This window comes from Brassica oleracea, chromosome C3 (genome assembly GCF_000695525.1).
Source record: "Brassica oleracea var. oleracea cultivar TO1000 chromosome C3, BOL, whole genome shotgun sequence".
Lineage (NCBI taxonomy): Eukaryota > Viridiplantae > Streptophyta > Magnoliopsida > Brassicales > Brassicaceae > Brassica > Brassica oleracea.
The window spans coordinates 56,514,276-56,537,084 of record NC_027750.1 but is presented as its reverse complement, the minus strand read 5'-3'; the positions used below and the strand labels follow the sequence as shown (position 1 = coordinate 56,537,084).

Here is a 22,809-nt window from a genome sequence, read left to right as displayed (position 1 = left end):
AGTTACAAAAAAAAATATTTTTAATAAAAAATACTTTTAACGCTTATCATATTATCCAAAACACTAAACCCCAAATCCTAAACCCTTGGTAAACCTTAAATCCTTGAGTTTAGGATTTATCCAAGGGTTTAGGGTTTATCCAAGGGTTTATAGATTAGGATTTAGGGTTTAATGTTTTGCTGATAATGTTAAAAATATTTTTTTTAATTCTTTTTTATGACTACTATTATTTTTATCTATTTTATTTATATTTTTATTTTAAAAACATAATATAACTTGACAATATTTTTTTTTATTTTCTAAAAGATATCAAGTATTAAATAACGAAATCATATTGGTTGGTGAACCTAGATGTTCAACTTAGGGGTGAACCCAAGAATAACTCCATTGTAATTATCTTCAAAAAGTAAGGGCATAATCATATAAAAGATTATGATTTAATAGTATCACAATACTAAAAGGAAGATATACTCAATCCTAAAGTTATCCACATAGGATTAAAAAATTTAGCCAATCAGAACTCACTTTTTTAACACGTCATAACTGTTTCTGTCCACAGAAGAGAGAAACTGGATTTTCGTCTGGGCTGTCCAGAGATAAAACTACAGAAACGGTCAGTTCAAGCCCATTAATGCTTAGCCTAACAATCATGGAAGCGTTGAGCTCATCTTCCCTTTCCCGACTCTTAAGCTTCATCTTCACCGGTTGCGATAGTAACTCTGTTACTGCTTCCTCCTCTTCATCAATCAATGATGCTATTAAATCTTATCTTTATTGTTTCGTTATACCTTCCTCTCCTTCTCCTCATATATAAAATCTATCATATCTTCGTAGAGAATTACTTCGATCCAAATTCAGAAACCTTCTTTCCAGAATCTCAAGCTATGGCGATTGTTAGCTCTTTACCTTTGTGAGTTTACAACTGCTGCAGTATTTTTTGAGATCTGAACGGAAGATTTTCGTGCCACATTGAAGGAGCACCCCCAAGAACGAATATGTTTTTCTTGTGTAAGTTTCAGACAAATCTCTGGATATAACTTTTTTTTCTGACGAAATATCATTCTCAGTCTTATTAGGTTGAATTATTTATTCCTGCAATTCTTATTTTCAGACTAGCGCAAGGTCGTACTCTCGGATCTCTGGCCTATCTGCCTAACTCAAAGCTTGGATCTGTATTGCAGGTCTAATTCCTTAAAACTGATACCATCAAAAAAAGTTCTAATTTTGTTTCTTAGCCTAACAAACATAAAGCTCTTTACCCGTCATCTCCAGAATTCAATAAATAAAGCATTTTCACTACAATCTGATTTGGTCAATAGTTTGACTTATAACATCTTCCTCATAGGGGTTTTGATGGTTTCAGGCTTAGTTGTTTGTTTAAACTAGGTTTATATATATATTATTGTGTCTTCATAAGCTAAAGCTCCAACCTTATTTGATTTATTTTTGTTTTTGTTGTTCTTTTCAGTTGGTGTATATGATGATGGGAATTTTATTCTTAAGCTTAAGGTTGGAATGAAAAATGTCTGCATAGACCTTGGTTTTGAGGACCAACCAGACACTGTCACATTCTTTGAAGGTTATCAAGATATCAGTAGGAGAGGCATCACACAGGACGGCTATGAATCTGAAGTTTGGCACTATAATATAGGAGTGTGACATCGCCACCATGATCAAGGCCACTGTTGAGTCGCTTGAAGGACAACTATGCAGCAATGAAGTCATGGTTCGCCATGAACTTGGACAACGTCAGGAGTCACTCTTGAGATTCAGATATTTGAGGATTTCAAATGGTTTAATGCTTCTTATGTTCCTGTCTTCGAGGGGCTACAAGAATCTGATAAGCATATCTATTATTTCTCTTCACACAACGATAATGGACGAAAAAGCAAATTCAAAAACCCCAAATATCTCATGAAGTGTAATATTCTTCAGTCCCAGCTTAGAGATCTCTGACATATTTTGATATTTGAGCTTCTAGGCATTTCACAGACGGCTATGAGTGATGTTCTTCGTGAGGTATGATCCATTTTCTGTACTGCATTTCTACTGGTTCATTGTAGAGAAGTTATTCTTTAACAAAGTTTCCACCTGTTTTGATGAACCGAAAGTCGAATTGAGATGCATTAACAAAGAAGCTATGAAACAAAAAGAAAGGGGAGGTCTAAGCTCTCTCTAGAAAAAGCTAACGTTGCATTTTTAATTAATTAGCTTTTAGTAGACTATTCATTGTTTGTGTTACTCTTTGTTTCCTTTTTGTCTCAAATGTCTCTTATTCTATAGCTGGTTTGTATGGGTTTATTAAATTCCCGTTATGTATTGTGATTGAATGGTTGTGGCATTACTCATTGCATATATAAAGTATGTGGAATCACACGTGTGGAAAAAGAGGCCAGATTAAAAGTTGATACAGCTGCGAACCAACAAGAAAAACAAACAAAGGTACATATACAAATTTCACTATAATATATGACTATCTATCTTCTGTCTTCCCTTTGTTGTTGTCACTTGGAGTCAGAGAATCTAATGAATCCAGCTTATTGTTTCAGTGTATACAATGGGATATATATATATATATATATATATATATATATATTTCAGTCTGATTAATATATAAATTTGGGGTTGGTTAATATATAAGAGGAAGAAGTTGGTTTGGAAGTTTATGTTACACCAAGTGGCACGAGTCTTAGGTGCAACGTGGGAAATATGACACATAGAGAAATGCTTCGGATTCAGAGAAGCGTCTCCGCATGTTACAGTCAGGTTTGCTCTCTAATCTCTTACAATCATGTGTTTTTGCTATGGTTTCCTTCTTTTTCAGCTCACAAGCAACTTTTTTGGTCAATCCTGAGTATCCATTTGTTGTACTTTTGACAGTTGGAAGCTGACTGACGTGGCCGTATTTGATATTTTTGTTTCAGACTCATTTCATTCTGCTAAAGAACACTGAAGCAAAAAAGGCCAGATGGTAGATGTGGAGGATGTAAAACACTAGCTGAATAAAGCAGGTTAGCCAGAAAATGAAATGGCAGCATTGAAGAGGCAGCTCATGTCCCCAATGTCTATCACAGTTACATCAAAAGATGGTGCAAGGAAACTGGGGTTTGTGAGCCGGTTACAGGGAATGTGCAAGGTACTGAGCTTCCTGAAGAGTGTGATGATGATCTGTTGGAGAAGACAAAGTAGAGATCGCTCATAAAGAAGTCCATGATGCTGTGTCTGGAGGACATGCCAGAAATAGAGAGGAAGCCGGTAAAGAAGCTAAAGAAGGCGTTGAAAATGGTAACCAAGGCTCTGGGTGTGCTAGAGAGGACAAATAGACACAAACTAGCTCAGTGAGTAAATCATGTTGACTAATTACTTGTGATACAGTTTGGAATTATAATATGCAGAACATGATTGTATTATTATTGTGAGAAATTATGTACTTCTGTTTTGTCTCAATTCCACCATGTTAGTTTATTGCAGAGTTCTTTGTACTCTTTCCATTACTTGGCATGTCACTTGAATTACATCTTTGAATGTGCAATCTTTATTTTAGGTATTTAAACAATCGCAAAGAAACTAACAAAAGAAAGACTTAGACTCTAACAAAGAGAAGTAGAATGAAATAACCACCGAACCACACAAGAAAAAAGAAGTCAGTTGATGAGCTTTGGCCTCCTCTCTAAAGTCACCTACAAGATTGACTGTAACCACATTAAACAATAACGGCTAACAAACGTTTTAAAATTTCTGTTCACAAAAAGTAAAGAAAGATTAAAAAAAAAAAATAGTGTATGAAGTTTAACAAAAAATATTAAAGACACTAAGTAAGAAAAAAACTAAATCACTATTTTTTCAATGCAAATTAAAATAATGGGTGTGACTGGTAACCATCGTATGAACATTAAGAATGAATAAGAAAATAATGAATATGAATAAAATTTTGAAAATGATGAGCAATTATGGTTCTTTATCAAAATTAACAAGGAACAATTTTGTATTATAATTTTCTACAAAAAAAAGAACGAAAAGGAACGAAGAGGAACAACTATTCCTCATAAATGGTAATTTTTATAAGGAACGTTAAGGAATGTTGTGTTCTTCTCCTCATTCCATTGGTCACCGGTCACCCCCCAATAAGGCTATATCGAATTATAAATAATTTGTATTTTCAATTTGTGATATTAGTACAAGATTTTAGAATGTTTTTACTGGAAATGAAAAAGTAATAAGAAAATAATGTTTTTGGATCATAGTTTTTGACTAAAATATATTAAAAACTCCCCTAATTGGTATATAAAAAATTCATTTTTAATAATAGCGTAATAACCTGATTGTATTTTTAAAAATAGTAATTTTAAAACCAACTAATATATAATAATAAAATTTAAATAAATTTGAATATATATTGAGAATATTTTGATTATCATTTTACATTGAATTTCAATCCAGAATAATATTTTAACTATAGCTATATTGTAAGATATTTTTTGTTTATAACTAAACATAAAATATAGTAATAATAATTGCTGGAAAAAATATAGTAATAATCCTATTTTCATAGAATTTTCAGTGTATTTAACACATACAACATTTTTAAAAGTTTTTTTTATTTAAAGCAATGAGTAGCTTTACGTATTGCAATTGTAAAAATAGATTATAATCGTAAGAAAATATATTATAAAATATTAAATAACATATAAATAAAAACATTAATATGATATAAATAATATATATAACAAAGAAATATGTGATATGGAGATTAATAATATATTTTCTTAATTACTTAAATATGTAAGAAAAGATATTTTGGATAATAACTACGAGTTAACAAATTATTTATTCATTTCACATTTGTTCACCATCTCATACATAGTTTAGACAGTAATAGTAAAAAAAATTGTAAAATTTACTCGATTCTAATTCAATTTTTATTTCTATTTTTATAACATAGAAGTAATATATGGTAAAAAATATTAAATAAAATGTTATTTGAATAAATCCAGGCGTAGCCCGGGTAAAATTTGTAGTAGATATAAAAAACAAACAATAATATTTGGAGGTTCCAAGTTTGAAAAAAAAAAGTTTTAAGCCCATCTGTTGCAAGTTTTTTTTCAATTTTTGAACGGTTCCAAAAAAAATTTTGAGAAAGGGTTTCCTATATTTGTTTAAAAAAAATCTTATTTTTTGTTGAAACATGAACATTTAAAACTGTGAAACTCATGTAACTATGTAAAATTTTAGTCCCAAAAATAATTACCAGAAAATTATGATTTTCGTATGAGTGGGTTAAGTTTATGCATGTGATGCCGTTTTACAAAAACAAAATTATGCATAAGAATCGTATCGGTGACGGTGAATCGTTTTGTCGGTGGCGGGGATACAATTCAATATACTTATTTAATTAAAGCTTCGAAATTAGAATCTAAAATACAATTGGTGGTAAAAAGGAAAACAACAAGGGATAGTTTGAAAAGTACCCTATTTGTGATTTGAAATTTGAAATATATACCTTTATATTCAATTTTTGAAAATTACACTTTCTGAAATATGAAAAGACCTTTTTATGCTAATTTAATAGAAAATTAAAAGATTAAAATAAATATGAATTCAAAATTATTTATGTTTTGAAATAATCATATATTTGAGATAACTACGTCAATGATTTAAGATAGCAAAATACAAAAATTTCTGAAATAACTTAAAATCTATATAAACAGCTTACACAATTACGTTGCAAACAAATATTCTATTCATCACATACGACCTTTTAAGCATTATGTATTACTTCAATATTTTAACATTTAAGTTTTGTTATGCCTAAATTTAGTTTGTAAAAAAAAAAAGACTAAGAATCTGATGTTTACAAAGTTAATAAAACCAGAAAAACGCACGACTCCAAAGAAGTTTTAGATTTATATATAACTATAATAATCATCTTTATTTAGAATGTTGTCATAATGTTATGTGGCGTTCATAAAGACTAGCTGTTTTTTTCTGAAAAAAAATACAATACCAACTATTAGTAACTTAGTGGGTGCTATAAATACATGAACAAATTGATATGATAATTGTATACATGGATGTTGTGGTGTTATGACGAATCATTGTTTTCGTAGGTTCCAAATTTTGTAAGAAAAACATTATGCTCCAGGTTCAGGTCGTTCAGTGGCAACTTCTGATTCTTGGTGATGATCTACATTTATTTAGTCTTGAAAATCAGGTTTTACTGGATCTACTGCGTCTTCTAGATTGCATATGCGATTGTTTCAGGATTTATCACTTCTAAAGTTAAAATCTCATAAAAGCAACTACACTAACAAATATGTAAATGACACAAAATAAAGAACTAGGGAAAGGAAAAGTTATACAACATAAAATGAAAAACAAATGGAAGATATTACAGAAAGTAGAAAAAATGGTAGAAGACATGCTTCACAAAAATGGAGAGCAAAAAGAAACCCAAAGAAGATACGAGGAACAAGGCGTTTTTTTTTTTGTTTTTTTCAAAAGAAATTATAAGATATGTTTTTGAAAGATATTGTGTAGATTTAATGGTATTTTTTTTAAAAGAAAATAAATAAAAACTCGTTATTTTAAATATTTAAATAATATTGTGACAAAATTATATTATAATAATTTTAAATATTCAAATTGGATCATTTAGTCAATTTACATATACAAATGTGTAGTTTTCAAAAAAATAATATAATGGTGTAGTATTCAAATTAAAATCTCATACAAATGTATTTTTCCAAATTTTTCCAAACAATTATACATTTTTCCAAGCTAAAACCTTTAATTCCGGGAATGGCAATCTAAAAATAATCCGTTACGATTTTCCTAGAGGATCTATCATTTATAGATTTTCATATTTTCTCTGGCACATAAGATATTCTACATTTTGGGGGTAATAATACTCCATATAGACTAAGATAAGATACACGCTTAGCGCGGACTGAGTTTAAAAAAAGAAAAATATAAACCTATGGTTTTGAAAAATATAAGAATTATATATGGTCGCTTTGTTTTATATATATATATATATATATATATACAATTTTAGATGTATAATGTTGGCTTTTAGGCCATAGGCATAGTGCTTCAGTCTCTAGTTCTTTCATACCAATGAACTCTCTCATCTCTTTGAACTTGATTCTTCCCAATGCTTTTGTCAAGATATCCGCCTTCTGCTTCTCACCGGGAACGTGCTCGACTGCTATCTGTCCATTTTCAACACACTCTCGTATAAAATGATATCTCTTATGTATATGTTTGCTTCTTCCATGGAACACCAGGTTTCTTGTTAACGCAATTGCAGACTGGTTATCGATTAGAATGGTGACTCTCTCGCTCGGTTGATCCATGATCTCACTTAATAGGTCTTGTAACCAAATGGCCTGTCTTGCAGCCTCTGTTCCTGCCATGAATTCGGCTTCGCAGGATGATAGAGCCACCGTGTCTTGCTTTTGTGAGCTCCACGTGATTGGACTCTCTCCAAGATAGAATATATGGCCTGTCGTGCTTTTCCCATCGTCTGGATCAGACTCATAGCTACTGTCTCTGTACCCTATAAGCTTTGGAACCTTGAGTGAACTCCTCTCGAACGTTAGACCATACGAAATACTTCCCCGTAGATATCTTAGCACTTGTTTCATTGCGGCACCATGTGATTCTCTTGGACTCTGCATGAATCTTGAAAGAACTCCAACACTATAGGATAAGTCAGGTCGCGTGTGAAGAAGGTAACGTAGGCATCCTATGTTCCTTCTGAATCTTGTCGCGTCAATCTCTTTCTCGTGTTCTGCTTTTGACAACTTTAGACCGAGTTCCATCGGAGTTTGGACAGGATTGCATTTGTCCATTCCATCTTCTTCTAAAATCTTCGATGCATAGCTTCTTTGTACTAATGAAATCCCATTCTCGTATTGGCACACTTCTATGCCAAGATAATAAGTAAGCTTGCCTAAATCACTCATGTCGAACTTGCTTGACATATTATCCTTGAACTCCTTGATCATCTTTCGGTTAGTACCAGTCACGAACAGATCACCCACGTAAACTGCAACGATTAATAGCTCTCCTTCTTCTAACTTGCGATACACCGAAGGCTCCTTAGAGCACTTTTTAAATTGAAGCTCGCAGAGTATCTGGTTTAGTTTATTGTTCCACGCCCGTGGAGCTTGCCTTAATCCATATAGCGCTTTGTTAAGCTTATACACCTTTCCTTCTTCTCCTTTCTTTTCATAACCCTCAGGTTGCATAACATAAACAGTTTCCTTTAGCTCTCCATGTAGGAATGCTGTTTTAACATCCAAGTGATGCACCTCCCATCCATTCGTAGCTGCTAGATTAACAAGAAGTCTTATTGTTTCAAGACGTGCTACTGGTGCGAATACCTCATCAAAATCAATTCTGTGACGCTACATATCCTTTAGCCACTAGCCTTGATTTGTATTTGTTAATGCTTCCATCTGCGTTGCGTTTGATCTTGAACACCCACTTAAGGCCAATGGCTTTGGCACCGTACGGCAACTCAACTAAGATCCATGTATCATTCTTCTCGATGGAGATGATCTCTTCCTCACAAGCTCGTCTCCACTCCTTTGATTCCTTAGCTTCATTCCAATTTCGTGGCTTATGATTCAGGTACATCAATATCTCTTCACCAAGTTCTTCGGCAAGTAGAATATAATCGTCGAGGTACTTTGGTTTGTTGTGTTGCCTCTCCGATCTTCTTAACACTTGTGTTTCTTCTTCTACTATCTCTTCTTGGTCATCAGTAATCACTACACTCGCAGGTGCTGTTTCTTCTTTGTTAGTAGCGTGCTTTAGACGCAACCGTTCCTCTCTCTCAATGTGATCATCGACTCCGTGATTACCAAACTCTCCTATGGATATCGTGAAGTCTTCAATGCTCTGGTTTTCCGTGGTGACCTCACTCCAATTCCATCCTCTTGACTCATCAAACACTACATCTCTGCTTACCACTATCTTCTGAGTTTGTGGATCTAGTAGGCAATAAGCCTTTGATCCTGGCTCCGTGCCTAAGTTTACTAGCATTCTTGCTCGATCATCTAATTTCTTCAAGAGCTTTTTATCTGCTTTTGCATAAGCTATGCAACCGAACACTCGTAGATGGCTAATATTTGGCTTCAGGTTACGAAACCCTTCATACGGAGTCTTCTCTTTCAAGGCACGAGTGGCCACACGGTTTAGTAAATACGTTGAATGTCGTATAGCTTCTCCCCAAAGGTAGTTTGGCATATGCATATGTTTGAGGATGCTTCTCGCCATCTCTAGCAATGTTCTGTTTCTACGCTCCACAACTCCGTTCTGTTGCGGTGTGTATGGTGCCGTGAGGTGTCGTTTGATGCCAAAACTTTCACAGAAGTCGTTGAACTCCCTGGATACGAACTCTCCTCCCCTATCTGTTCTGAAAACTCCTATCTTCTTTCCTGTTTCTCTTTCTATCACCTCCTTGAGCCTCTTAAACTTGTTGAATGCTTCACTCTTCTCCTTTATCAACATTGTCCACATGTATCTTGTGTTATCATCAATAACCACAAATATATATCTATTTCCCTTTGGAGTTCTCGGTGTTATAGGCCCGCACAAATCGCCGTGGAGTAGCTCTAGTTTCTTTTCAGCTTGGTATGTGGTTGCTTTAGGAAAGGGCTGCCTCGCTTGCTTGCCAAGTAAGCATGAGCCGCATACTTCTTTTTCAACGTTTATACTAGGAAGCCCGAGTACTAACTCCTTTTGTATCATCCCCTTTAAAGACTCAAAGTTTATGTGCCCTAACCGAGCATGCCAGCGCTTTGTTTCACTTGTCGAGGATAGGTACAAGCGTGCATTGCTTCTGATTCCCATGTGAACCTTGTACAGTCTATTCTTCGATCTCTTTGCTTTCACAAGTAATTTTCCATGTTGATCATGCATCGTCAACTCTTCTCCTCGTAACCTTATGTCACAACCCGCTTCTGTAGCTTGACCCAAACTTATGATATTGCTTTTCAAATCAGGGATGTAATAAACATCTATCATCTTCCTAGCTTCTCCATTGCAATCTGTAAAAGAGATCGTACCCTTTCCTTTGATGTCTATCCTTGAATCATCTCCAAATCTTATCTTTCCCGTGATAGTGTTGTCTATTTTTGAAAAATATCTTCTATCTCCAGTCATATGGTTGCTTGCTCCATTATCAAGATACCATATGTTTTCCCCTTCACAACTTGTTTCGTATTTTTCAGGTAAGACATTCTTCTCGTTTAAAAACACTACCTCATGCATCATGAGTTCATCAGCTTCTTGTGTCTCTGTATTGTCGGTTTCATGAGCCTCTTGTAATTTGAGAAGAAGCTCCGGGCATTGTGCAACAAAGTGGCCAACCTTGTCACATCTATAACAGGTTATCTTTGATGCGTCTCTTTCAGCATATCCTCTTCCTCCATTGTAGCTTTCATTATATCCTCGTCCTCCATTATACCGGATACGTCCCCTTCCTCTGTTGTTGTAAGGACGTCTGCCGCCTCCTCTACCTCTTCCTCTAGATGAATCACCTTGGTAGTAGTTTGAGTTGTCTGAAGGATATGATCGATTTGATTGGTTGGTTTGGCCGCTTTGTCCTTCATTATTTGCGTACATCAGTTTAGTTTGATCTTCTTCTCCATCTTCTTCATCTAAAATTCTTTCTTCGTATGCCTTCAAACGTCCAGTGATGTCTTCAAAGTTTGTTTTGTTAAGGTCTAACACCTGTTCGAGAGAAGCTACAATGTGTATATATTTCTTTCGAGGTAAACTTGAGAGAAATTTTTTCACCAGCTTGGCTTCCTCGATGATAACTCCCAACGCGGATGACTTAGAGGCGAGTTCTGATAATTTTCCACCAAAATCGTCTATACTCTCGGTCTCTTTCATCTTTAATCTATCAAACTCGTTCATCAACGTTTGTAGTCTTGCTTCTTTTACTCGTTCTGCTCCCACATATCTTGCTTTAATGGCTTCCCATACTTGTTTAGCTTTATCAAGTTCTCCTACTTGCAAAATTAGCGACTCTGGTATAGATTGAAACAACAATGCTAGTGCTAGGTCGTTTTTCTTAGCGCTCGCAGTCTCTGTCTCTATTGCTTCCCAAACCTCATGTACCTTCAATGTGATTCTCATCCTCATAACCCATACTGTATAATTTGTCTGGTTAAGCATAGGGCACTTAATCGAAGAGGACCCTCCTCCTTCTTTCACCTTGCCGGTTGCTTCCACAATATCTCCCATGGTCTCTGTTTTGGCTCTGATACCAAATCTAGAAATTGAGCTTCGATAATATGAATGTATGAACACACACAATAAGAACTCTTCTTATTTATCTCTTAAGGAAACTAACTCAAAACCTCAAGCTCTCAAACTCATAAACTCACACACTGGATCATCTCATGATCACTCTATTTATATCTCTATGTTTTTCCTAATCCTATTAGTAAATACATATGTTTAGATAACTCTAAACTAAGATAACCCTTATCTTTATTCTCCCACTTCTTTTAGGATTAGGTTTGCTTCCTTCTCAAGCTATCTTCAACCTTACTTCAACATATATTCATTCTGTTTAAAAAAAATACATATTCTAGAAAAAAATTGTTTCAAAATGATACTCCATCCATTTCAAAATGAATATATGTTTTAGCTTTCTCACACAGACTAATAAAACATGTTAAAATAAATAAATAATTTTCTGTGATTATATATTTTCTATAATTTTAAACTAATAAAAATTCAGAAAATAAAATTAATTTTCTTGAAGTTTACATTTAATCATTATTAATTGATAAAAAGTGCATTGAAAATACAAAAAATATATCAAAGAGAACATTCTAAAGGAACAAACTCATAATACACATTCTTATGATATTTTACACAAAGAAGAAACGTTGTATACAGTCTCGGATCAAAGAGAACACTACAAAGGGACAAACTAATAATACACGTTATGATAATTTACAATAGAACATATTTTATATAGAGTGTCCGACCAAACTTAATTACAAACGTTACTAATGAAATGCGCTTAGCTCGGAACTGAATATATGTGTCCGACATTTATATTTCGCTAGGGACATTTTTTAGACTACGGTATGCCAAGACTCTTCGCAATGCTGCTATGTCAGCAATAAGCAAGTTTAAGATATTGTCATCTAAACAAAATATTTTTTTAATTAGTGCAAACTTAAGATTATAATTTTTCAAATGATTTTCAATTAATATATAGGAAATACACATATTAGTGAGCATTCATGGGAAAAGTATTTCAGCTAAGAGAACATGATGCCATCATAATTAAGAAACAACATGTGACTATTATTTTGTTTTTTGTTTCATCGACATTCAAATTAAATAAAAACAACAAATTATGTGGAAAATAATACTAATCGAAATTGTTGTCCCAAAAAAATAAATATAAATATTAATCAAAATTAATTAAAAAAAATGTAAAAGATTGAAAAGTAGAGGAAAGACAGAGAGGGAACGAAAAAAAAGTAAAAAAGGAATTATTTTTATTTTCACCCAATCTGCATAAGAAGCTATATATATATATATATATGGTAACGTAACGTTAGCTTCTCTGCAAACTCTCATCTCTCTCTCTCTCTCTCCCTCTCCCATTTTGGATTTAAAAAATCTGAAGAGAGAGAGAACCGAAGTCGCTCTCGGTCGCCGGAAAATCCTCTCCTCCGAACTTCGAGGAGACCATTCGAATCGTTAATTCGAAAATCGCGCTTAAGAGTCCAGAAATAGAGGACTACACGAATCGAACAACCTAGGGGTAATCACACGTTCGCCTCTCAATCAAAATTACATATCAGATTTTTTTTTGACTTTTGTTGTCTTCATGCATCTCCACTGATTTTTCTATGCTAGTTCCACGACTTCTGGTTTTTTTTTTTAAAAAAAAAAACAGATCTAAAAGTTTCTCAAATTTTCTATTACATATACATCGTTCGTGTTCGAAAGAGTTCGAAAGAACAAAACACAGTCCATTCTCCTGCAAACTCTTCGGTCTGTAATTTTTGAATTTGGATTACAAAAAAAAAATCAGATTCATTGTTAACTTGTATGTTTTCCGTCTTATGTTATTATTGCTTTCTCAAATTATACTGTGTTAAATCCTTTCCGTGTCTGCCAAGTATCAATTCTAATCTCTTCTTCCTTCCTTTGTGCTTTTTCTTTTCTCTTGCGCAGATTTGTTTTCAGACTTTTAAATGCGAAAGTGAAGCTGTTTTAACGTTATCCCTGATATAGAATACATTCATGTGTATGCATTTATTATTTGGATATCCATACCAATTGTTTATTGTCCTCGAGTTTGATAGAAGATGGTGAGAGCATGTTCTGGCGGTCGCATCTGAGTTGATGGGTCCCAAACAGCATGTGATTAACATTAAAGCAACAAATCTTTTAATGTCGGCAATGTTGTTCTGTTCCCTTATTAGATCTCGATTCCTTGTCCTTTTGTTTTTTCCTCAACTCTTCAAGTCTCTCATTTGTCAAAGGATTGACTGGCCCCCATCATTCTCTTTCATAACTGGCAGTGTTTGATGCTGTTCGTGTCTTGATCCAATCTGTTGTTTGATCTTTTTCTTGAGTTGCGCTGTTCTGTTTGTTCTAAGTACTTTCTCGTTCTTGGTTTTGGCCCCCAATAAAGGAAAACCATTTCTGAGCTAAAGTTGATGTATACTTGCAGGTATACTATTTATTATCTTTAATTTAGTCTAAAGACGATGAAGTATAAGGATGAGAAGTACGAGAAAGCTGAGAGAGGTTCAACAAAGATTTTGCCCAAGACTGTTTTACTTATTCTACTATGTGGGCTTTCATTCTATCTCGGTGGACTTTATTGTGGGAAGAACAAACTCCAAGTTAATGATGTTGCAAAAGCTGGATCTTCCTATAACTCTCCTCAATCTGTTTCTTTCCCGGAGTGTAGCAGTGACTACCAAGATTACACTCCTTGCACCGATCCAAGGGTACACTCAGTTTTCTTTCTTTAGTTGTTAGTGCTTGAATCTGTAAAAAGAGTTTAGCTAATGTTTTGATTTCGTATGGTGGCAGAAATGGAAGAAGTATGGTACTCACAGGCTTACTTTCATGGAACGCCATTGTCCTCCTGTCTTTGATAGAAAGCAATGTCTGGTCCCTCCTCCTAATGGGTATAAGTCACCAATAAGATGGCCTAAGAGTAAAAACGAATGTTGGTACAGGTAAATATTGCTTCTCTAGATCTCTCCTCTCCTCAGATATTTTGAAGTTAAATGACAATTTGATGTGATTTAATGTTCAGGAATGTGCCATATGATTGGATCAACAAGCAGAAATCTAACCAGCATTGGCTAAAGAAAGAGGGAGAGAAGTTCATCTTCCCTGGTGGAGGTACAATGTTCCCAAATGGAGTTAGTGCTTATGTCGATTTGATGCAAGATTTAATCCCTGAGATGAAAGATGGGACCATAAGAACTGCCATTGACACTGGTTGTGGGGTGAGCTTCTTGAAATTAAATAATATTAGAGGTTCCTTTCTTCAACTTCTTAGACTTTGCTCTGTTTTTAAAGGTTGCAAGCTGGGGAGGAGACTTGTTAGACCGTGGTATCCTCACGGTGTCACTAGCCCCAAGAGACAACCACGAAGCTCAAGTCCAGTTTGCTCTAGAGCGTGGTATCCCTGCGATACTCGGCATCATTTCAACTCAACGTCTCCCTTTCCCTTCAAACTCATTTGATATGGCTCATTGCTCAAGATGCCTTATTCCATGGACTGAGTTTGGTAATAAATTTTTCTTTATCATTGCGGCTTCGGGTTTAAGGTTCAGGTCGAGTAGGGTTATTCGGATTGGGGTGTTTTAGGACCCATTTATGAACTAAGCATTTTTGGATCGGATCTGTTCAGGTTCGGGTTGGATTTATTTATAAAACCCAAAACATAACCTAATTAGAAATTGTTTGGATTTAGTTCGGATTTTTAGGGTTAAAAATCCGACAAAATTTGAAAACCCGAGTTAAATTCCAAAAAAAAATGAAAAAAAATATTTGGGTACTTTAGATTCTTTTTTTTTTTGAATAATTTTTAATTTATAAATTAAATTTTTGATTTTTGAATATTTTTAGGTAAATAAGTTATATTTCGGATATTTAGGTATTAGTTCGGTTTCGATTTTTTGGATTTAGAAAAAATAGAAATAGTACTGGTTTTTTGTAACTTTAGCCAGTTTTCTGTTTTTTGTTTTTGTTTTTTTCATTCGGTATGGATTCGGTTTTCACGTTTTGGATAATATGCCAAGGACAAATCTGACAATGCTAGTTCAACTGAAACTCATGTAATAATCTTTGTCTCGTTCCTGTTTTTCTCAGGTGGGGTCTATCTTCTTGAGATACACCGTATCCTAAGACCTGGTGGCTTCTGGGTCTTGTCCGGTCCACCAGTCAATTACGAGAACCGTTGGAAAGGTTGGGACACAACCGTTGAAGAGCAGAGATCAAACTACGAGAAGCTGCAAGATCTGTTATCCTCAATGTGCTTCAAACTGTATGCTAAGAAAGACGATATCGCAGTGTGGCAGAAATCTCCAGACAATACTTGTTACAACAAGTTGTCTAACGACCCTGATGCATACCCGCCAAAATGTGACGATAGCCTAGAACCGGACTCTGCTTGGTACACGCCGTTACGCCCTTGTGTTGTGGTTCCAAGCCCTAAGCTTAAGAAGACAGATTTGGAATCTACTCCTAAATGGCCAGAGAGGTTGCACTCAACTCCCGAGAGGGTCTCTGATGTTCCTGGAGGAAACGGTGGCTTGTTTAAAAGGGATAGTAGCAAGTGGAAGACGAGGGCTAAGCATTACAAGAAGCTGTTGCCTACTATTGGGTCTGATAAGATAAGGAATGTGATGGATATGAACACTGCTTATGGTGGTTTAGCTGCTGCTTTGGTCGATGATCCGTTGTGGGTCATGAACGTTGTCTCTTCTTATGCAGCTAATACACTTCCTGTTGTGTTTGATCGTGGATTGATTGGAACGTATCATGACTGGTAACATAACCTAAACCTAATCTTCTATCATCACTTTTGAATTCACTTATGTAATGTTCTCTGTTGTTTCATAGGTGTGAAGCTTTTTCGACGTATCCAAGAACTTATGATCTTCTTCATGTTGATGGTCTGTTTACATCTGAGAGCCAAAGGTAATCATAACCGATCTTGGACAAAACCTAATGAAACATTCGTCTTGGCCCCAAACTTTAAGAGCTAATATATATAGTCTTTGAAACTCATTGATGCTCTAATAAGTGCTAAGTAATGGTCTGGTCTTACGCAGGTGTGAGATGAAATATGTTATGCTAGAAATGGATAGGATCTTGCGTCCTAATGGCTATGCCATTATACGCGAATCGAGCTATTTTGCGGATACTATTGCATCAGTTGCTAAAGGACTGAGATGGAGTTGTCGTAAGGAACAAACAGAGTCTGAATCAGAGAATGAGAAGCTATTGGTTTGCCAGAAGAAGCTGTGGTATTCATCTGAAACAAAATAGTAAAAAGGGGGGACAAATCCAAAGCTTAAGCTTAAAGCTTTTGTTTTGTCCGGAGGTTTCTTGAGAACAAAGTCACTACACCAAGCATTAGGTTCTTTGTCTTGCTTCAAAGCCAAGAAAGCTGCTTAAAGCGACCAATTCATTTTTATTATCCCAGCATATTTATTAACTTTCATATTCTTCTTATAGTGTGGACAAGGTCGAGATTTCCTCAATGTTAGGTATATTGATTTGAGATTAGTTGTATTGTTTTACACGTTAAGACGTTGGTGCAATAAAACCTACTCCAAACACTAAACCACTAGTCTAACACCATTAGCACAATGCACCGTTAATTGTTTTCTCTGCTTTAGGAAGAAAATCATGATAACTCATGAGAATAGAACCGTTTCGTCATATGAGAAAAGTATGTTCAACTGAAATTAAAATTAAAATAGTGCTTTAAGTAAATTCTACGAGATACTCTTTTGAACTAAGTTACATACATGAGTAATATATTTAGTCGGAACACATGATAAAGGAGTTATTTTCTAAATTTGTTTTACTTTTGGTTGACACACTTGTGGTTATCAATTGATAGGCAAAGGTTGAGTCTACAGTTTTCTTTTTGTTCGATTGTTTTCTAATCTAGTGTGCATTGGAGTGAACTCTTTGTATTAGCAAACCAAAATTACAACATAAAGTACCAGAACTCGGTATTAGTTATTGGAAACACACTTAAGAAAGGGGGAAGACAAGCGAGTATGTCGAAAAAAACTCATAAAAATGCTTGATAACATATTTTCCACCCACCGACTTGATTAAGCAGAATCCAATGTGGAATCCGACATAGGTACAACGAAGTCAACACACATTCTTTCTATAAACTTTTCATCATAGTCAGAAGAGTTGACGAGATCGTCCTCAAGCAGAGATACGACATATTTGAAGTCATCCTTCAGAGAGTTTGAAAAGAGATAGTCAGTCGAAACCCATGTTAATGAAACCTAAATGGTCCTAGTGGTCTTTCAATGCGATTTCAATGATTACTGACTAGGAGTCTAGGATTAAGGAACGATAACAGTATACACATATATATGCCTCTTATGCATTAGTTAAACAAATACATGATTTTAAAAAAGAAAAAAAGTTTTTTTTTTCAAAATCAAATCTTAATCCGGATAGAGATTGATTCAGAAACCGAACCATATTTTAATATGATTTCAAGTGATACATAAACTGTGTATACCAAAAAAACAGAATCCAAAATTAAATTAGCTGAAAAGACTAAAGGTTGATATATAAGCTAATTTAAACAAAACTAAAAACTAAAAATATAATCAACTAAATTTTAAACCAGAAATCATACGGACCAAATCATCCATATTAAAATATGATTCATGTTTGATACTTTTCAATAATCAAAAGTCCTAATTCCTAAAACTAAACTCCAATTTTTTTTTTTCTTTTGCGACTTGATACACCAGTTCTAGTTTGAAACTGTATATCTAAATTTATATAAGTATTAAAATTAAGAAGCCCTTTCTCAAAAAACTATATTAAAATTAAGAATAATACCTCAAGGTCATCCACTTGAACTTTGGGAATAGGTAACACAAACTTGGTGCGAGCTTCAATAGGGCATTCAGGACTAAAACAGAGGCCAGATCTAATTACGCATGCATTACCCACCTTACAGATAGAGTATCCTCCTAGAAGGTCAGTAGTTTTCTTTGATTTTGCGTACACTTCTATAGTTACATTGTTCATTTGTTTGCCTGTATACATAAAAGTATTTTATCAAGAAAATATATTAGAAACTGTAAAAGAAAAAAAGAGAGCTAAAACTTCGGAGATCACAAAAAAAGGTTACGTACTTGCATAACCAGATACAGTAATGTTTAGGTAGTTGTCTTCAGGTCCAACCGGGTTCGGAGAGATCTCTACACGACTGAAGTTACCGTAATCGTATCCATTTTCTACAACAGTCGTAGAGATTGATATATTATTATTATTTATTTTTGTTTTAACAAGGCGAAGATTGTTAGTAAACATATCTACAGTACTTTTTCAAGGTTTGAAGAGTAGATATTCAATAACGTAAAGAAAAGAAAAAATAAATAAAAAATCAAGACTAGCAGATAGATACTTACTATTGCAGTACCCAAAATCAACAGCGCACAAAGCCGGTAAGAAGAGGAGTGGTGCGAGAACAAGAAGCAGAAGCCGGACGTAAGATGTAGCCATTAAAGAGCTCTTCAATCGTCAAACAAGTCTAATGTATTATAGTGCCATCAATGTCTACTATTTTATAGTCTAGAATATTTATGTATATTACTATTTTGTAGTCTATTAAAGACTGGCTACATTGGTGGATCGGTTCAGACTTAATAAGTGATATGACAATATTCTACTATATTAATCTCCCACGTTATACCTGCTACTTATATATAGTCAACAACTGTGTACTAGATTAGTGGATCGTCAGTAATAATACTATGTAACTTGATGCCATGTCCGCGCTACGCTCGGAAAATGTTTGATGTTTAATGGTTTATGATGAAAAATTGTGAAAAAATATATATATATTTTTTTGTCAGTTTAACTAATTTTTCATGGTGAGTCAAGAAAAAAAAACTAATTGTACATGGAAAACTTTTTTGTATCCATAACTAATTATATATTATTTAAAATGTATTTAAAGCTTTTCTTTGATTTTTGAACAATATATTTTATGTTATTAGGATACTTAGCAAATTATAAAGTTTAACAACATTCTGGCTCTACACACAACCAAAATCAGTCGGGTAAGGTACACGCATAAATATATGAACATAAATATAGATACACACATTTTTTAATTAGAACAACATACAAATGCGAACAATACATATTTTAGTTAATAAATTATATTGTATGTTTTTCTTAAGTTGGATTAAGCTTTGTGAATACTAACACAAACGCGACGCATATATACTACGAAAATTATGGTTTTATTTTCTCAACAATCGTAAACACAACCTTTATTTATCATACCAAAGCCAATGACCCCTTCGCTCTAATTCATTGGCTTCGTTCCCTCCATATATTGACTTAGCGCTCCTTCTTTCTCACTCACTTCATCACATTTCTACTACAAATTTTCAGAAGCAGAAAGCACCAAAAGAAACTCTCCATTTTATGTTATTTGGTGGAACTCTATTTAAAAGACTTTATGAGCTGTCTTTTTAAAAAATTATAATCGTAAAGGTTTGTGCAAATAAACAATACATAAACAACGACTAATATTTATACTTTATAAGGCCCTCTACATGTTTACATAAGCCTTTATAAGCCTTGTTGATATTAAGTCTATGTTAATTTGCATGTAAATAAATAAAACATGGATCAAAGTCAATATCATGTAGTAATTATCAGTGATAAACATAAGCTCAAAAATAAGCAAAAGATAACTAAAACCAAAATAGTCCAGAGCCAAGATAACTCAAATGTTGAAAGTCAAAGTATGAAAATGAAACACAACATAGTCTTTAAATAAAATGAAAACCAGTACTTAATCTGCAACATATTCTCCAACAGGTGAGAGTATAAATGGAGATCTAATTGCCAGACTTAGCACGTTTGGCTTCACCTGATTCAACCAGGTCAGAACCTCTCTTCACCCTCCCATCCACAGGTTCCTCAGAGACAGTTTCTACCAAAGCTTCTACAGGTTCAGGAGCATCAAGAGGGAGTACCTTTGTGACAGTCAAAGTGTGTATCTGGCCTTTAAGATTGCGGTCTGATACCTTGACAATGAACCTGTATGTCCCTTGTTTCCCAGTCAGCACGCCCAACTTCACCAAGGATAACAAAACCGCCTGGTCATTGTTGTCATAAACAGACAGCTTTGTGAGGTACCTGCCATGGAAGAATATTAAAAGAATGCACAAAAGTATGACTGAAATATAAACTATGATACTTACTGTGGAACACCATCTACTTCATGTTTTCCACATTTCTTGCACATGAGCGATGTAGGCCCTTTGATTGCCTTAGTATGGCACACACCGCAACCAATATAATACCAAGGAGAACCGTGGAAAACAGCATCAACAGTTGATGTGCACTCAAACCAAGCAACATGCCACAATGAAAATACTTCCATCACAATTCATCAGCAGGTACATTTCTAAACTGAGTTTTCTTGGTTACTTGAGTGTTTAGACAGAAATTCGAACTAAAGATGATGACTACTGCAAAGAACATGTTGAGATCAATATAAACGGATGAGACTTTACGCAAAATGGATGAGTCTTCTAGACAAATGTAATCAGATACGGACATGTCAACAAAAAAATGGAACTGGGAAAAGAAGTCTCAAACATACATCCCACACCAACCAAATAACCTTCTCATAATGCATTTGTAAAACGTGGGAAATATATTACCTTTGCTGCTTCCTGCTTGATATAGGAGAATAGCTCCCCTATTGTCATTGTTTCAGTCTTTGTGACCACCTTTGCATCAACCCTATTAGCCACATCTAAATTTGAGTCCAACCTGAAGAAAATGTGAAACCAAAAATGTAGTTAGACTGAAATTACACATTCAATTTCAACCAGAGGAATACCTACCAAGTGACATAATCACGGGTTGGTTGAACATCAAAGTCCAAAAACACCCGAGAGGATGACATTAAAGCAAGAGCAAGAACACCTGTTGCAGAACCTTTGTTAGTCATAAAATAACTATAAACCATTAAAACACATTCAGTATGCTAACCTCCAAAACGTTTTGGGTTGGCGGTGGTTACTAAAATAACCCTTGGAGTGCTTCCATGCGACTTGAATTTGGCACAAAAGTCTGATGCAGCCTGGTCCCATAGGTAGAGCTTCATCACTGGTCCACTACAATTAAAATAAACCCAAGTGATTAGAGAAACAGTATACTAATAGATCCAAGACACTGTGAATGACTTACTCATGAGTTTGAACATGGAGCAAAAGCCGCCGGGTCGAAGCTATTTCCTCTTCGTCAAGCACCACATTGTCATTCAGTGTCTGCCCATTCACCAGTTTCAAGTGCCCAACATAATCTGCAATAACGAATAATAGAAACTAATGCTGATTAACTTTATTTGACAAATATATTTATAACCAAAATCTCATCAGTATAACCAAAATCTCATCAAATAAACAGAATAAAAATAGAACTTGGTACTCCACATCTAAAACTGACAATCAATACTTATAACCAAAAATCTCAGATGCTACCAAATAGTTCTCTATCTACTAAATAAAAATAGAACATGATACTCTACAACTAAAATAGACAAATTTACTTATATACAAAGCCACAGATGCTACCAAATAGTACTTTATCTATTTAAATCTGAGGACATGCTAAATACAACTTAAATATTTAAGATCAAATCAAACAGTTATCAAAATCAATGTGAAGTCGATGAGATCTTACCGTAAAGATCACCTTTGAGGTCACATGCTGCCTCAAACTCTTCGTAACTATGGAAACGGAACCGATCATCAGGAAAATTAACCCGACTGTCCTCAAGATCAGAGAGGACAGAGTTCAAAGTGAAACTGATGATTACCCTAGGCTCAGCAACCCGGTACATGACTTTGCTGTTTGATCCGAAACACTTATTCAGTCTGTAGACAGATCCTGCTTTCATGTGTGGCAAGTAGGTATCAATCCTTGCTGATGGGATGAAACTTTGGATAACAGTTCCCTGTCAAACATGTAAAAACAACGATCAATTGAGTAAATATCAAGAGCGTAATAATATAAAAACTTTTTTAAAAATTTCAGATCGAACTTGTTCATCGATGAGGAGCATCTCTAGACCAATAAGTGTTTTTGTAAGCACATTTCGAGCCTCCCAGAATGAGACGAAACCTTAACTCCCCTTCTTGTATGCCAAATGAGACAGTCTCTAAAAAACAACACCTTATCAACCTTGGCGGAGGAGCGAACCTGAAACAAAGGGAGCACAGAGAGGTTTTGACTAGACGCTGTAATGTGAGACAATTCACATAGGTTTAAAGGGATGACGTCTGCTAAAAGGCGAATGTGAGAAGAAAGCGAAAAAAGAAATCGTATGCTCTCTCTTCCGCACGGACATCACCACTGACCAGAGAAAACTCGTAGTGATAGATAAGATAGATAGATAGATAGAGAGAGAGAGAGAGAGAGAGAGAGAGAGAGAGAGAGAGAGAGAGAGAGAGAGAGAGAGAGAGAGAGAGAGAGAGAGAGAGAGAG

The 22,809-nt window shown here is 34.7% G+C and overlaps 4 protein-coding genes and 1 long non-coding RNA gene across 9 annotated transcripts in view; 2 read left to right on the top strand and 3 right to left on the bottom strand.

Annotated features, from left to right (window-relative positions):
* The first annotated feature begins 617 nt into the window (after positions 1–617).
* On the top strand, positions 618–3,487 carry LOC106328649. The gene is made up of 6 exons (XR_001267614.1): positions 618–1,008; positions 1,112–1,181; positions 1,469–2,019; positions 2,363–2,442; positions 2,642–2,766; positions 2,925–3,487. It is a non-coding gene; the product is annotated as an uncharacterized LOC106328649 (long non-coding RNA).
* A 2,644-nt stretch (positions 3,488–6,131) lies between these two features.
* On the bottom strand, positions 6,132–8,252 carry LOC106331012 (uncharacterized mitochondrial protein AtMg00810-like). The gene is made up of 3 exons (XM_013769379.1): positions 7,284–8,252; positions 7,115–7,211; positions 6,132–6,184 (listed from the first exon to the last, which is right to left on the bottom strand). Exons 1-3 carry the CDS (start codon positions 8,250–8,252, stop codon positions 6,132–6,134), a joined length of 1,119 nt encoding a protein of 372 aa, XP_013624833.1.
* A 4,358-nt stretch (positions 8,253–12,610) lies between these two features.
* On the top strand, positions 12,611–16,867 carry LOC106336123 (probable methyltransferase PMT21). 3 transcript variants are annotated; one of them, XM_013774852.1, is made up of 8 exons: positions 12,611–12,808; positions 13,727–14,009; positions 14,095–14,243; positions 14,324–14,519; positions 14,593–14,803; positions 15,388–16,066; positions 16,141–16,218; positions 16,353–16,867. In XM_013774852.1, the coding sequence occupies exons 2-8, from the start codon at positions 13,764–13,766 to the stop codon at positions 16,567–16,569; spliced, it is 1,776 nt and encodes a 591-aa protein (XP_013630306.1). In that variant the 5' UTR covers positions 12,611–12,808; positions 13,727–13,763; the 3' UTR covers positions 16,570–16,867. The 3 variants fall into 3 exon arrangements, with proteins under 3 accessions (XP_013630306.1, XP_013630308.1, XP_013630307.1); XM_013774854.1 differs by lacking the exon at positions 12,611–12,808 and adding an exon at positions 13,264–13,585; XM_013774853.1 differs by lacking the exon at positions 12,611–12,808 and adding an exon at positions 13,264–13,651.
* A 419-nt stretch (positions 16,868–17,286) lies between these two features.
* LOC106334097 lies at positions 17,287–18,798 on the bottom strand. The gene is made up of 4 exons (XM_013772445.1): positions 18,702–18,798; positions 18,426–18,527; positions 18,127–18,326; positions 17,287–17,504 (listed from the first exon to the last, which is right to left on the bottom strand). Exons 1-4 carry the CDS (start codon positions 18,793–18,795, stop codon positions 17,370–17,372), a joined length of 531 nt encoding a protein of 176 aa, XP_013627899.1. The 5' UTR covers positions 18,796–18,798; the 3' UTR covers positions 17,287–17,369.
* Positions 18,799–20,358: 1,560 nt separating this feature from the next.
* The window catches only part of LOC106332925, a 3,080-nt gene continuing 629 nt past the window's right edge, over positions 20,359–22,809 (bottom strand). For 2 of the 3 annotated variants that reach the window (XM_013771411.1, XM_013771412.1), the window contains exons 2-8: positions 22,367–22,524; positions 22,006–22,279; positions 21,511–21,625; positions 21,313–21,437; positions 21,165–21,246; positions 20,514–21,090; positions 20,359–20,448 (exon numbers count right to left, since the gene is read on the bottom strand). In XM_013771411.1, coding sequence (XP_013626865.1) covers positions 20,943–21,090; positions 21,165–21,246; positions 21,313–21,437; positions 21,511–21,625; positions 22,006–22,279; positions 22,367–22,387 — 765 coding nt within the window. In that variant the 5' untranslated portion in view covers positions 22,388–22,524 and the 3' untranslated portion in view covers positions 20,359–20,448; positions 20,514–20,942. The remainder of the gene's footprint in view (positions 20,449–20,513; positions 21,091–21,164; positions 21,247–21,312; positions 21,438–21,510; positions 21,626–22,005; positions 22,280–22,366; positions 22,525–22,809) is intronic. The other variant, XM_013771413.1, reaches the window with a different exon arrangement.